We start from the raw sequence: 14907 nt of genomic DNA, 5'->3' as shown, positions 1-14907 counted from the left end.
GATGTCTTGCTGCTACGGACATCCATGATGTTTTGCTGCTACGGACATCCATGATGTTTTGCTGCGGAGCAGCTGAGTTCAGCCTGAATTTATCTCCTATAAAACCAACAAAATACTAAATGTACATTTTAACAAACCTGATGCTGCTTTTAAAACTAGTTTAACTGATTTATGAATTCATCATCTTACCAACCAATATTTATTATTACTGACTCTTTAACAAAGTAATCCTCTATTATTACAGAGAGGTTTAACTTCCTTGGTATCAGCATCGTGGGTCAGAGCAACGACCGAGGAGACGGAGGAATTTATATCGGCTCCATCATGAAAGGAGGAGCGGTGGCAGCGGACGGCCGCATCGAGCCTGGAGACATGCTACTGCAGGTACTACTACTAATACTGCAGTACTACTACTAATACTGCAGTACTACTACTCATACTGCAGTACTGCTACTAATACTGTACCAGCCTCAGCAGTAGTGTGTGTGTGTACCAGCCTCAGCAGTAGTGTGTGTGTGTGTGTGTGTGTACCAGCCTCAGCAATAGTGTGTGTATACCTTTGCAGGTGAACGACATCAATTTTGAGAACATGACCAACGATGATGCCGTCAGAGTCCTGAGAGAGATCGTCCACAAACCAGGGTGAGACTACTACTACTACTACTACTACAGTACTACTACTACAGTACTACTACTACTACTACTAATACTACTACTACAGTACTACTACTACAGTACTACTACTACTACAGTACTACTACTACTACTACTACTACAGTACTACTACTAATACTACTATAGTACTACTACTAATACTACTACTACTAATAATAATAATAATAATACTAATACCTCTAATACTCTCTGTCTCTCTCTCTCTCTCCCTCTCACTCTCTCTCTCTCTCTCTCTCTACCTGTCTCTCTCTCTCTCTCTCTCTCTCTCTCTCTCTCTCTCTCTCTATCTGTCTGCAGTCCGGTGACATTAACGGTGGCCAAGTGTTGGGATCCGAACCCTCGAGGCTGCTTCACTCTGCCGAGGAGTGAGAAACATTTTAATCTGATTTTATATCATTTAACTCTGAATACAGTCAGTTCTGTTAATAAACCCTCCGTCCTCTGCCAGGTGAGCCGGTCCGTCCCATCGACCCCGCCGCCTGGGTGTCTCACACCGCCGCCATGACGGGGAGGCTCCCCCCACACTACGGTGAGACTCCCATCAGCCATTGCGGTTCCCCGTCCCCCCTCACCTGTCCCTCCATGACTCCAGTAACAACCCACTGCTCTGCTCTGGTGTCTCTCAGGTGTTAATGAAGACAACCAGCTCACCATCCACAGTGACATGACAGCCGTTGTCAAGGCGATGGCCAATCCCGAGTCAGGCCTGGAGGTCCGGGACCGGATGTGGCTGAAGATCACGATTCCCAACGCTTTCATCGGTAAGACGCTCTAACCCTTTACTTCCTGTTCATATTGTTTGATTCATCTTATAGATAAAAAGACACAATCCCTGTTTTATGGTCCAGGAAACATTTTATAGAATATGATGAATACAACATGTTTGAATGCTGATTTTTGAATTCTTTAATAAACAGGTCAAATTTGTACATTTGCATATATAATAATCTGTATTAGCTGCACAAAAAGGAAATAAAGCAATTTATTTCAATGTTTGTATACTGTGGGTCACATTATAAACAGTCCACCTAATAGAAATGTTTAAATGGTGTTTTTAAAGCTCTCAAATATAATTTAACCCTCCTGTTGTCCTCGAGTCAAGGAAGGAAGTAAAGGAGGGAGGAAGGAAGGAAGGGAGGAAGAAGGAAGGAAAAGAGGAAGGAAGGAAAGGAGGAAGGAAGAATGAAGAAAAGGAGAGAGGAAGGAATTAAGGAAGAAAGGAAGGAAAGAAAGAGAGAAGGAGGGAGGGAGGGAGGGAGAAAGGAAAAGAGGAATGGAGGAAGGATGGAAGGAAGCTAGGGGGGAGGAAAGAAAGAGAGAAGGAGGGAGGGAGGAAGGAAAGGAAGGAGGGAATGAAATAAGGAGGGAGGGAGGAAGGAAGGAAGAAAGGGGGATGGAGGGTGGAAAGAGAGAGGAAGGAAAGAAAGAGAAGGAGGGAGGGAGGAAGGAAGGAAGGGAGAAAAGAAAGAGAGAAGGACGGAGGGAGGAAAGAAGGAACAGTCAAAACAGATGGGGTCAATTTGACCCGGGAGGACGACACGAAGGTTAAAGAGACCCAACATTCCCACATGAGCAGCACTTGGTGACAGTGGAAAGGAAGAAACCTCAGAACCAGAACCAGGCTCACAGTGGGAGAACATCTGCCTCAACCAGTTGGAGTAGAGAACTTATGGTTCCTTTAATAACTGTTTAAGTTCTACAGAGTCTAACTTCGGTTCAACTGTGGCTCCCTGCAGGTTCAGACGTGGTGGACTGGCTGCACAGAAACATCGAAGGTTTCAACGACCGCCGAGAAGCTCGTAAATACGCCGGCAACCTCCTGAAGGCCGGCTACATCCGACACACCGTCAGCAAGGTTACCTTCTCCGAGCAGTGCTACTACGTGTTCGGAGACCTCTGCGGAGGTGAGATCACGTTAACCGCTCTGAACATTTAAAGGTGTGATTATCAGCTCTTTGTTTGAAGCTGCAGTACCACTAACAACCACCAGGTGGTGACAAACATCTACTGATTCCACCTCTGCCAATGAATCTAGTAGAGCAGTGGTTCTCAAATGAGGGTACATGAGATTTTTAAAGATTTATATAATTTAAAAATAGCATCAATTAAAAAATCCTTTAAAATGTTTATTTATCAACAATTGAGTTCATGAATTCAGTTTAAAAACATCTTTATTATAATCCTAAAAGAGGTTGATAATTATTTTTATTATTTTTAAGTGCACAAATCTTTATTAATATCTAAGTTAATTATTTATTTTTTTATTCTTTAGCTATTTTTATATCTTTTTATTTCCAAATAGTTCAAGAGAATGCTGAATGTTTTGACACAGTGTTTACGTCTGTTTTCCAACCAAATGCGCTGGTTAGGGAGCAAAAGGTTGAGAACCACTGTGTTAGAGGATCATCACCAGGTTTATTAACCTTTGTGTCGTCTCCCGGGTCAAATTGACCCCGTCTGTTTTGACTGTTCCTTCTTTCCTCCCTTCCTTCCTTCCTTGCTTCTGTCCTTCCTCCCTCCCTCCTTCACTCCTTCCTTTCCTTCCTTCCTTCTTTTCCTTCCTCCCTTCCGTCTTACATCTGTCATTCTTTCCTTCCTCCCTTCCTCTTTTCCTTTCTCCCTCCCTCCCTCCTTCCTTCTTTCCTCCGTCATTTCTTCCTTCCTTCCATTCCTTCCTCCCTCCCTTCTTTCCTTTCCTCCCTCCTTTCCGTCCTTCCTTCCTTCCTCCCTCTTTTCCTTCCTTCTTCCTTCCTCCCTTCCTCTTTTCCTTCCTTCTTCCTCCTTTCCTTCCTTCTCCCTCCTTTCCTTCCTTCTTCCTTCCTCCCTCCCTTCTTTCCTTTCCTCCCTCCTTTCCGTCCTTCCTTCCTTCCTCTTTTCCTTCCTTCTTCCTTCCTCCCTTCCTCTTTTCCTTCCTTCTTCCTCCTTTCTTTCCTCCTCCCTCCTTTCCTTCATTCTTCCTTCCTCCCTCCATCCTTTCCTTCCTTCTTCCTCCCTTCCTTCCTTGACTCAAGGATAACAGGAGGGTTAATAATGATTATGATTGCTTCCTGCTTCCTAGAGTTGGGCATGATGTCTCTGCTGGATCACGACGGCGCCTCCAGTCGAGGAGGAGCATCCGACCCCGACCCGCAGGCTCCAGCGTCGGGCCCCCCCTGGCCCCCGGCGTTCCCCTACCAGTACCCCATCCCTCACCCCTACAGCTCGCCTCTGCCCCTCCCCCAGCTGCCGGCCTGGGGGGGGCGAGGGAGTCAGCACAGCGAAGGTGGCTGATGATAATTAATCCTGCTTATTTTTATACATAATCATCAAAAACTGATTTAAAAAAAAACCTTTTGAATTTTTTTATTGATTCATTAAAATTGAAAAAGTTCCAATATCTCAAAAAAATTACTTCCTCTTAATTTCACCAAAAAATGTCCCAAATTTCATAACTTTCAAATTAAATTGTTTTTAATTTTATTTTGTAAAATAAATCAGATCTCTTCAAAAATGTTAAGTTGAAAAATATCTCCAAGATCTCTAAAATCTTTCTGATCAATTTCCAAAAAACTTTTTAGAAATTACATTTTTATTTATTTCCCAAAAAATTCTTTACATTTCTTCAAAATCTCTCGAACATTCTGAACAATTTCTGTTTCTATAAAACATCCAAATTAAATTGTTTTTGATTTCGTAAAAAAATGTTAATTTGGTAAAAAAAAAAAAAAAAAACTCTACCAAACCAAAGATCTCTAAAAAAAACCAAATGTAATAGTTAAAAAAAAGCAATTCTCTTTAATTTATCTCTAATCTATCAAAGAGTTTTTTTTTTAACAATTTCTACAAAAAAAATGTAACTCTTGTTTTCATTTGGCTTTAAAATAAAGATTGAATTTAATTTAATCCATAAAAATTGTAAAACCTTTTGTAATTTTCTGGTTAAACATGACTTCTCCTTCTTCTTCTTCTTCTTCTTCTTCTTCTTCTTCTTCTTCTTCTTCTTTTTCTTCTTCTCCTTCTTCTTCTTCTTCTAACACTATAATCGGCGTTGTGTTGAACAGGAAGTCGCAGCAGTGGATCGAACTGTAGTGACGAGCAGAGGGAGGGAGGAAAAGGAGGACACAGCCAATCGGAGCGGACCAAAGTGGAAGATAACACTCCGCCTCCCGCCGGTGACGACTCCGCCGAACGCCCCCCTTCCTCCTCCTCCGGTCTCCATGGTAACCAGGACTCCCCGTCGCCTCCTCCAGGTCCGGGTCACGATCTTTCCTCCGTCCCGCCTGAAGTCTCCGCCTCCCGTCAGTCCTTCCGCCTGGCGATGGGAAACCCCGGAGACTTCTTCGTGGACGTCATGTGACCCAGATGTAGATGATAATGTCACAGCGGGGGGGAGGAGGGGGAGGAGGGGGGGATTTTTAAGAAGCTGTATTTGTACTCTGACAGAAGAATCATATTTAACAAAGAATGGAGAGAAGAAGAATCTGTCCGACAGACTGAATCAAGGAGGAATATTTTCTTCTTATGGTTCTTTGACCAGTTTGACCAGTTTAGTGTCAGAGCTGGAAAACACCCAGAAGATCATTTAACGACACTTTTATCTGTTTTCAAAGATGAACAATCAGGATCAAGAATATTCTGTCTGCTGCACCAGAAGAAAGTTTTTGTTTTCATAAAGTGATCGATAGCTGAAAATAATCAAATCTAAAATATTCAGTGAGTTCATTTCTTTTCAGTCATTTGACTCAGTGTCAGTCTGTGTCTCAACCATAGACGTATAATGGACGTAACATCCGTGACGTCACCCATTGGTTTGTGGACTGCTGCTCGGAGGCCAATAGTATCGGATCTGAGCAGCGCCATCTTGAACATTTCAGGTGCATGCTGGGAAAAATAAAAACAGGGATTCTACTTATATGGGCATCAGGAGGAGCATGAGGCGCCCTCCTGAACCTGTGAACCAATCAACCTGTCAATCACCACGTAGCCACGCCCTAATGCATACCCTGCTTTATCGTCACATATAAAATCAGGGAGGCCAAAATGTCCCAAATGAACATCATACTGCATTGAAGAAGGCTTTAAACTATTCTTTTCATCTTGTTCACTCTCAGAAGGTTTATTTAAATAAAGTTGGTAAAAAATCAAATTTAACGTCAATTTAAAAAAACTATGTTTTATTTATGAAATCTCGTTTTTAATAGTTTTCTTGGTGTGACCTTAGAAAACGTTATGTTAGCATTTACAAAGTTATGTTAGCATTTTAAAAGTTACGTTAGCATTTAAAAAGTTTATGTTAGCATTTAAAAAAGTTATGTTAAAATTTTAAAACGTTACAGTTACATAACACACAGCTAACAGGCCTTTTTTTTACACAGGTGACATTTTGACTTGTCGTTGCAGTAAAATCACAGCTGTTACTAATCAGTTTGTTTGTTTTTGTTCAAGCGTCCCCATAAACCACATAAGTGAGAAAAAGAGCGAGCAGGTGGTTTATGGGGACCTGTGATGGTTCGACTGTTACACATTAACACTCTGAAATAATGAATCTGTGGACGTTAAAAACTCAAAGATAAACGTATGAATTGACTGAATATTTATTTCCAGTGTCGAATATCGTAGAAAAACTAGCTGTTGACTCTAAAATGGAAAAATATGATAAAACGGTTCATTAAGAAACTTACTACACGTCATTTCCAGCTTCTATCTTAAATATTACAGCAGCTTACAGAACTTTTCATGGTGCAGCAGATTTAATATTTAGTGTAATATATTTATTTATTATCAGGACAGAAGCGATGAACTGCAGGTTGGAGTCAAACACTGTTGATGTATTTGATTTGTTTTCCTCTTTTCATCCAGACTCATGTGTTTAATCACTCTGTGCACACTGACCTTCTTTAATCACACATTTAATAATAAACTGTACACATGTAGAAAAGATGTGATGATAAACAACCAGACTGTTGTTTTTATTTATTAACATAGTTTTATTTTGTCTCTGTTGTTTGTCTGTCGCTTTTTAAATGAGAAAAACACCCAAATAAAAATCTCTAAACATTTATGTTCTTTATTTTCATATCTGCAAACATAAAACGTATTTATACACAAGATGAGCTGAAAACTATCAAGATCTCAGGCAGAGAATTTGTTATAAAATACATCCAGTAACTTCTTTTTCTTCATTAGTGATGTTTTTAAAAGCAGCATCAGGTTTGTTAAAATGTACATTTAGTATTTTTGTTGGTTTTATATCATTTGAAATGACATTTGCACCATTTTTTTTTACCAAAAGTAAGACTGAATGCTCCTGAAAATGTCAAATGGTGTAACCACAAAAGAATGATACATATTAAATATTTTATCCTCCTAGAAAGAAAGAAAGAAAGAAAAAAAGAAATTAAGAAAGAAAAAAAGAAATTAAGAAAGACAGAAAGAAAGAAAGAAAGAAAGAAAGAAAGAAAGAAAGAAAAAGGAGAAAGAAAGAAAGAAAGAGAAAAATAAATATAAAAGATGGGAAAAAAAGAAAGAAAGAAAAAAAAGAAAGAAAGAAAGAAAAAGGAAGAAAGAACAAAGACAAAGAAAGAAGGAAAGAAAGAAAGAAAAAAAGAAAGAAAGAAAGAAAAAGGAGAAAGAAAGAAAGGAAGAAAGAAAAAAATAAATATAAAAGATGGAAAAAAAAGAAAGAAAGAAAAACAAAGAAAGAACAAAGAAAGAAAAAAAAGAAAAAGAAAGAAAGAAAAAGGAGAAAGAAAGAAAGAAAGAAAGAAAGAAAAGAAAGAAATAAAGAAAAAGGATAAAGAAAGAAAGAAAGAGAAAAATAAATATAAAAGAAAGAAAAAGAAAAAGAAAGAAAAGGGAAAAGAAAGAAAAAAAGAAAAAAAAGAAAGAAAGAAAGAGAAAAATAAATATAAAAGATGGAAAAAAAGAAAGAAAGAAAGAAAGAAAGAAAAAAAAGAAAAAGAAAGAAAGAACAAAGACAAAGAAAGAAAGAAAGAGAAAGAAAGAAAGAAAGAAAGAAAGAAAGAAAGAAAGAGAGAAAGAAAGAAACAAAGAAACAAAGAAACAAAGAAACAAAGAAGTAAAGCAGTCAGGTTCCTGGTCTCCATGGTTACCAGAGTAAATGTAATATTTAGAACAATTGTATTCCATTACCTTTATTTAATATAAAGTTATAATGTAAGATCATGCCAAACTAGTTGATATGGTGTTTTATTGACTATTTACTGTTTTTAAGCAAGTTGAATTATTTGGTACAAAGTTTTTATGGTTACACCACTTAGACATTTTTGCCATAATCCTCTAATATATTCTCTCTAAATGGATTAAAAGCAGAAATTTGAGGAGGTTTTATTAATTAAAAGGAAAATAAAGACAATAATAAAAATAATATAACAGTTAAAGAGGAAAATGTGATGTGAAGTAAAAGTCGTAAAAACAAGCTGAAGCATAAAATTAAAAGATTAATAAATAAAATAAAGTTCAATTGAAAGCCGGATTAAAAAGGTCGATCTTAAGTTTGTTTTTATAAATATAATCACTCAGACGTTCATTAATAAATCCATGAGGTCAGTGAGCAGACTGCTGAGTCTGATGGAGAGAAACTTATCGGCTCAGCACACACACACACACACACGCACACACACACAGACACACGTACGTACGCACACACAGACAGCTGATCACATGTGATGTAACAACCTGATGATGTCACAGTTACATGTAAACAAAACACGCTCAGCATGAATTTAACTCATTTTAAAGAACTGAACGTCTTTTCACATCACATTTAAGTACTTGTACTTTACTATAGTACAGTTTGAGGTACTTGTACTTTACTGCAGTACAGTTTGAGGTACTTGTACTTTACTGTACTACAGTTTGAGGTACTTATACTTTACTGTAGTACAGTTTGAGGTACTTATACTTTACTTCAGTACAGTTTGAGGTACTTGTACTTTACTGTAGTACAGTTTGAGGTACGTGTACTTTACTGTAGTACAGTTTGAGGTACTTATACTTTACTGTAGTACAGTTTGAGGTACTTGTACTTTACTGTAGTACAGTTTGAGGTATGTGTACTTTACTGTAGTACAGTTTGAGGTACTTATACTTTACTGTAGTACAGTTTGAGGTACTTGTACTTTACTGCAGTACAGTTTGAGGTACTTGTACTCTACTGTAGTACAGTTTGAGGTACTTGTACTTTACTGTAGTACAGTTTGAGGTACTTGTACTTTACTTCAGTGCAGTTTGAGGTACTTGTACTTTACTGTAGTACAGTTTGAGGTACTTGTACTTTACTTCAGTACAGTTTGAGGTACTTGTACTTTACTGTAGTACAGTTTGAGGTACTTGTACTTTACTGTAGTATTTCCATGTGATGCTACTTTCTACATCTCAGAGGGAAATATTGTACTTTCTACTCCACTACATTTATTTGACAGCTTTAGTTACTTTTAAAATACATATAGTATTTTTCCCTCGCTGTTTTGCACGTGTTTACTGGGAGAATCCTTGTGGAGGATTATGTGTGTATGTAATGAGCAGCATGCTGACCAGGCTGCGTGGCTGCAGATTATAAATGCAGCGGTGTGTGTGTGATGAGCTGTTAGAGCTGCTGTCGTCCTCCAGCTGAACACACACAGGTCAGTCTGCTTCTTTACTGTCATGTTTGTATCAGTTAGTCTGCAGGTGAACAGTCATCACTCACATCAGTCATGCAAAGAAAAGTCTGTCTTATAGCTGAATGATGCATATTTATATTAGTTAACAGTTTATATTCCTGCAGGTGTTACATCATGATGCCCTGCTGTTAAAGTTCATATCTGACACACATATCTGTTATAATTACATAAACGCAGCATTATTCTGCAAGATGTGGTGTAAAAGTCATTAAATGGCTCAGTAACAAGTAAAGGTCTGCAAGATGATCAATTCATAAATCAGTTAAACTAGTATTAAAAGCAGCATCAGGTTTGTTAAAATGTACATTTAGTATTTTTGTTGGTTTTATAGGAGATAAATTCAGACTGAACTCAGCTGCTCCGCAGCAAGACATCATGGATGTCCGAGTTATGCCCAGTTCAATATAATCAATATATTAAAAAAAAGATCAATTAAAGAAAACGGGATCAATGTGTAATTAAGGTTTTATTGTTTTAATAATTGTTTCATAAATTGATGAATTCAGAAAAAGAGCTTAAACACATCTTAAAAACTAGTTTTAAACGGCATCTTTTAATAGTCGGTATGAACAAGAGGAACGTTGGTCAGTGACTAATAAGTGTTGGTAAGATGATGAATTCATTAATCAGTTAAACTAGTTTTAAAAGCAGCATCAGGTTTGTTAAAATGTACATTTAGTATTTTTGTTGGTTTTATATCATTTGAAATGACATTTGCACCATTTTTTTTACCAAAAGTAAGACTGAATGCTCCTGAAAATGTCAAATGGTGTAACCACAAAAGAATGGTACATATAATATATATATTTATTTTCAAGATATTTGTGCGTACTACTTTTATTTACTATCTTATTTCACATTAATGTTTCTTTATTGTTCTTTTTTAACATTGTTTTTTCTGCTTTTAATGTGAAGCACTAATCTAAACTAATCTAATTGATGTTGTTATAAAGCACTTTGAGCTGTATTTATTGTATGAAAGGCGCCATACAAATAAAGTTATTATTATTAGGGCCCGAGCACTGACAAGTCAGTGAGGGACCTATTGCTTTTGCCAGGATTCTTATTAGGGCCCGAGCACTGACAAGTCAGTGAGGGACCTATTGTAATTGCTGGAATTATTAGGGCCCGAGCACTGACAAGTCAGTGAGGGACCTATTGCTTTTGCCAGGATTCTTATTATTATTATTATTATTATTATTATTATTCACGTTCTTATGCCGTGTCATGAATCGCATTTTTGGCGGCTTGAACATAAATGAAAACTCATGAAATTCTGCACACACGTCGCAGCTGGTGAAAATTTATTTAATTTAACGTGATTGGACGCAAGCGTGGTAAGGGGACTCGCTAGCGCCCCCTAACGTCGGGTCATGTGACCACAAATCCTCTCGGATCGGCATGAAATTTAAATATGTTACAGCTCTCATCGGATCATTGGGAAATTAATTTTGTGGAATTTTTTTACCAAACAGGAAGTTGACCACGCGGCGTGGCGTGCACCGATTTTCACAATTTCGAACAACGCTTTGAGGACTTTATGATGTTCACAGAATCATGAAACCTGCCACGTAGGTTTCAAATCATGAGCTCTTTCATCTGATACCACATTTGCCCAATATTTTGGCCCAACAGCTCAGTAGCGCCCCCTAATGCCTTTTCCCACTTAGCATGTACTGACAAGCTCTAAAACTCACCAAATTGGACACACTTGTCAAGACTCACGAATATTATTTTTTGGTATAACCGCAACTTTTTAAGTGCCAAAATGACTCTACAGCGCCCCCTAGAACATTAAAAGTTGAAGCCCCGCCTTCTACATGCACGTACATGAACGAAATTTAGGAATCATATATATCATGACCAGACGCACAAAAAAGCCTCTTGGACCCATACCCTAAGTCCAACAGGAAGTCGGCCATCTTGGATCACAGGTGCATTTTTTCCGCCACAGGTGCATTTTTCCAGGCCTCGTACTTTAACGCACTCCTCCTGCAGTTTTGACTCCACAGACTTAAGATTCGCATTGTATCATCATCAGACCTTGATGATGTAAACTTGACAACAGATTTTTCCTACGTTATACCAGGTGGGCGTGGCTGTTGTTTGTTTGTATAAACAAACAACTCCTTATAACTCCTCCATACATTGTCGGATGTTAATACATGCACTGCGTAAAATGTCACACCTGGTAACGCCGTTTCAATTTCAACATCATTGGGGGTGGGTGTGGCAAGGGGTCTCCATAGCGCCCCCTAACAGCAGGTCATGTGACCAAAAACTTTGTCTGATCTTCGTGAAATTTACAGGACTCATAGCACTTATGGGTAAACCCCCAAATTATTTTTTTCAAAATTTTCGCTCTTACAGGAAGTGAGTTATTGTGCATTTCCTGCGTCAATTTTCCATTTTTCCCTCTGCCTTTAGAGGACTTTCCCGTCTTCACAGAATCACCAAATTGCCCACATAGGTTCACACTCAGGAACACTTTAATTTGAGACCATAACTGCCTCTGGGCGTGGCACAACAGCTCAATAGCGCCCCCTAATGCCTTTATCCATTTTGTACATTTTTCCAAACTCCTACACTCACCAAATTGTACACATACGTCAACAGTCACACATATTGACTACTGACAAAGTTTGGGATTTTTAAGTGAGAAGATGACTCCACAGCGCCCCCTGGAAGATTTCAAAGTTTAAGCCCCGCCTTCCACATTGACATAGAAAAATGAAATCGACAAGGCCTATGTATTATGTCCAGACGCACAAAAAAGCCTCTTGGACCCATACCCTAAGTCCAACAGGAAGTCGGCCATCCAGGCTAAAATGTTCAATCTGGATAATTTTTATTATTATTATAGTTGTACGCCTTTTTGACAGCCTAAACATGCCCCAAAACTCACCAAAACTTGCAATCATGTCCGATCCGGAGAAAACTTTGATATTTTAAGGAGCGGGGAAATTGCCGACGCAAAAATGGATTAATAGCGCCCCCTAGAAAATTTAAAAAATCAAGCCCCTCCACTCAGATTGACGTAGACAAACCAAATTCGGGAAACACATGTATCGTGTAAAGACGCACAAAAAAGCCTCTTGGAGCCATAGCCTAAGTCCAACAGGAAGTCTGCCATCCAGGCAAAAATGCTCAATCTTAATGATTTTTTGACCCTTCACCCACATTCCTTATTGCTTAGAAGTCACTCAGACTCATTTGTGGTCTTAGACTGCCATCTAGTGGAGACATTAACCGCTGCACACAATGTTCAATTAAAGGCACAGGAGCAAAGACATCTACATGCCAGTTTTGACAGCCCTGCGACCGCCGCACGCACCGACGTGCACGTACGGCGTTACAATTGAGGGGGTAAACGGGGGGGTGCGAGGGCCCTTCGACACTGCTTGCAGTTTTAATTATTATTATTATTATTATTATTATTATTATTCAAGTGCCGCGTAATGAATCGCATTTTTGGCGGCTTGAACATAAATGAAAACTCATGAAATTCTGCACACACGTCGCAGCTGGTGTAAATGTATTTAATTCAACGTGATTGGACGCAAGCTTGGTAAGGGGACTCGCTAGCGCCCCCTAACGTCTGGTCATGTGACCACAAATGTTCTCGGATCGGCATGAAATTTAATTATGTTACAGCTCTCATCGGATCATGCGGAAATTAATTTTGTGGAATTTTTTTACCAAACAGGAAGTTGTGCACGCGGCGTGGCGTGCACCGATTTTAATTTTTCGAACACCGCTTTGAGGACTTTATGATGTTCACAGAATCATGAAACCTGCCACGTAGGTTTCAAATCATGAGATCTTTCATCTGATACCACATTTGCCCAATATTTTGCCCCAACAGCTCAGTAGCGCCCCCTAATGCCTTTTCCCACTTAGCATGTACTGACAAGCTCTAAAACTCACCAAATTGGACACACTCATCAAGACTCACGAATATTATTTTTTGGTATGACCGCAACTTTTTAAGTGCCAAAATGACTCTACAGCGCCCCCTAGAACATTAAAAGTTGAAGCCCCGCCTTCTACATGCACGTACATGCACTAAATTTAGGATTCATATATATCATGACCAGACGCACAAAAAAGCCTCTTGGACCCATACCCTAAGTCCAACAGGAAGTCGGCCATCTTGGATCACAGGTGCATTTTTTCTGCCACAGGTGCATTTTTTCAGCCCTCGTACTTTAACGCACTCCTCCTGCAGTTTAGACTCCAGAGACTTCAGATTCGAACTGTATCATCCTCAGACCTTGATGATGTAAACTTGATGACAGATTTTACCTACGTTATACCAGGTGGGCGTGGCAGTCGTTTGTTTGTATAAACAAACAACTCCTTATAACTCCTCAATACTTTGTCGGATGTTTATACATGCAGCGCGTAAAATGTCACACCTGTTCAAGCCGTTTCAATTTCAACATCATTGGGGGTGGATGTGGTTAGGGGTCTCCATAGCGCCCCCTAACAGCAGGTCATGTGACCACAAACTTTGTCTGATCTTCATGAAATTTACAGGACTCATAGCACTCCTGGGTAAACCCCCAAATTATTTTTTTCAAAATTTTCGCTCTTACAGGAAGTGAGTTATTGTGCATTTCCTGCGTCAATTTTCCATTTTTCCCTCTGCCTTTAGAGGACTTTCCCGTCTTCACAGAATCACCAAATTGTACACATACGTCAACAGTCACACATATTGCCTACTGACAAATTTTGGGATTTTTAAGTGAGAAAATGACTCCACAGCGCCCCCTGGAAGATTTCAAAGTTTAACCATTATATGAATACCTTATCCCCTTTCATTTGTGGTCTTAGACTGCCATCTAGTGGAGACATTAACCCCCCTTCACACAATGTTCCATTGAAGCAGCAGGAGCAAAGACCTTTACATGGCTGCTGTCAATGCCCTGCGACTGCGACAAGCACTGACGTTCCTGCGTAAGAAGACCTCTACCTGCGCGCCCTCCGACTGCGCCACAGTCCGACGTGCGTGGATGTGCGAGGGCCCTTCGACACTGCTTGCAGTTTTAATTATTATTATTTTTCACGTTCTTATGCCGCGCGTTTTTGGTGGCCTTAACATGCATGAAAACTCATGAAATTCTGCACACACGTCACAGCTGGTGAACATGTATTTAATGTAACGTGATTAGACGCAAGCGTGGTAAGGGGACTCGCTAGCGCCCCCACACGTCGGGTCATGTGACCACAAATCCTCTCGGATCGGCATGAAATTCAAATATGTCATAGGTCTCATCGGATCATTGGGAAATTAATTTTGTGGAATTTTTTTACCAAACAGGAAGTCGCCCACGCGGCGTGGCGTGCACCGATTTTCATTTTTCGAACACCGCTTTGAGGACTTTATGATGTTCACAGAATCATGAAACCTGCCACGTAGGTTTCAAATCATGAGCTCTTTCATCTGATACCACATTTGCCCAATATTTTGCCCCAACAGCTCAGTAGCGCCCCCTAATGCCTTTTCCCACTTAGCATGTACTGACAAGCTCTAAAACTCACCAAATTGGACACACTCATCAAGACT

General features: G+C 39.3%; 1 protein-coding gene across 1 annotated transcript in view; it reads left to right on the top strand.

Annotated features, from left to right (window-relative positions):
• LOC133981083 (segment polarity protein dishevelled homolog DVL-3) overlaps nucleotides 1–5011 on the top strand; it is a 15830-nt gene extending 10819 nt beyond the window's left edge. Inside the window, exons 8-16 of the mRNA XM_062419970.1 lie at nucleotides 245–384; nucleotides 566–642; nucleotides 973–1040; nucleotides 1124–1204; nucleotides 1302–1436; nucleotides 2412–2579; nucleotides 3734–3937; nucleotides 4716–4910; nucleotides 4941–5011. Of these exons, the coding sequence (XP_062275954.1) occupies nucleotides 245–384; nucleotides 566–642; nucleotides 973–1040; nucleotides 1124–1204; nucleotides 1302–1436; nucleotides 2412–2579; nucleotides 3734–3937; nucleotides 4716–4910; nucleotides 4941–5011 (1139 nt within the window). The remainder of the gene's footprint in view (nucleotides 1–244; nucleotides 385–565; nucleotides 643–972; nucleotides 1041–1123; nucleotides 1205–1301; nucleotides 1437–2411; nucleotides 2580–3733; nucleotides 3938–4715; nucleotides 4911–4940) is intronic.
• The last annotated feature ends 9896 nt before the right edge of the window (nucleotides 5012–14907 follow it).

Source organism: Scomber scombrus, chromosome 5, assembly GCF_963691925.1.
Source record: "Scomber scombrus chromosome 5, fScoSco1.1, whole genome shotgun sequence".
Taxonomy (NCBI): domain Eukaryota; kingdom Metazoa; phylum Chordata; class Actinopteri; order Scombriformes; family Scombridae; genus Scomber; species Scomber scombrus.
Note: the sequence above shows the minus strand (reverse complement) of the source record. Positions and strands in the feature narration are given on the sequence as shown.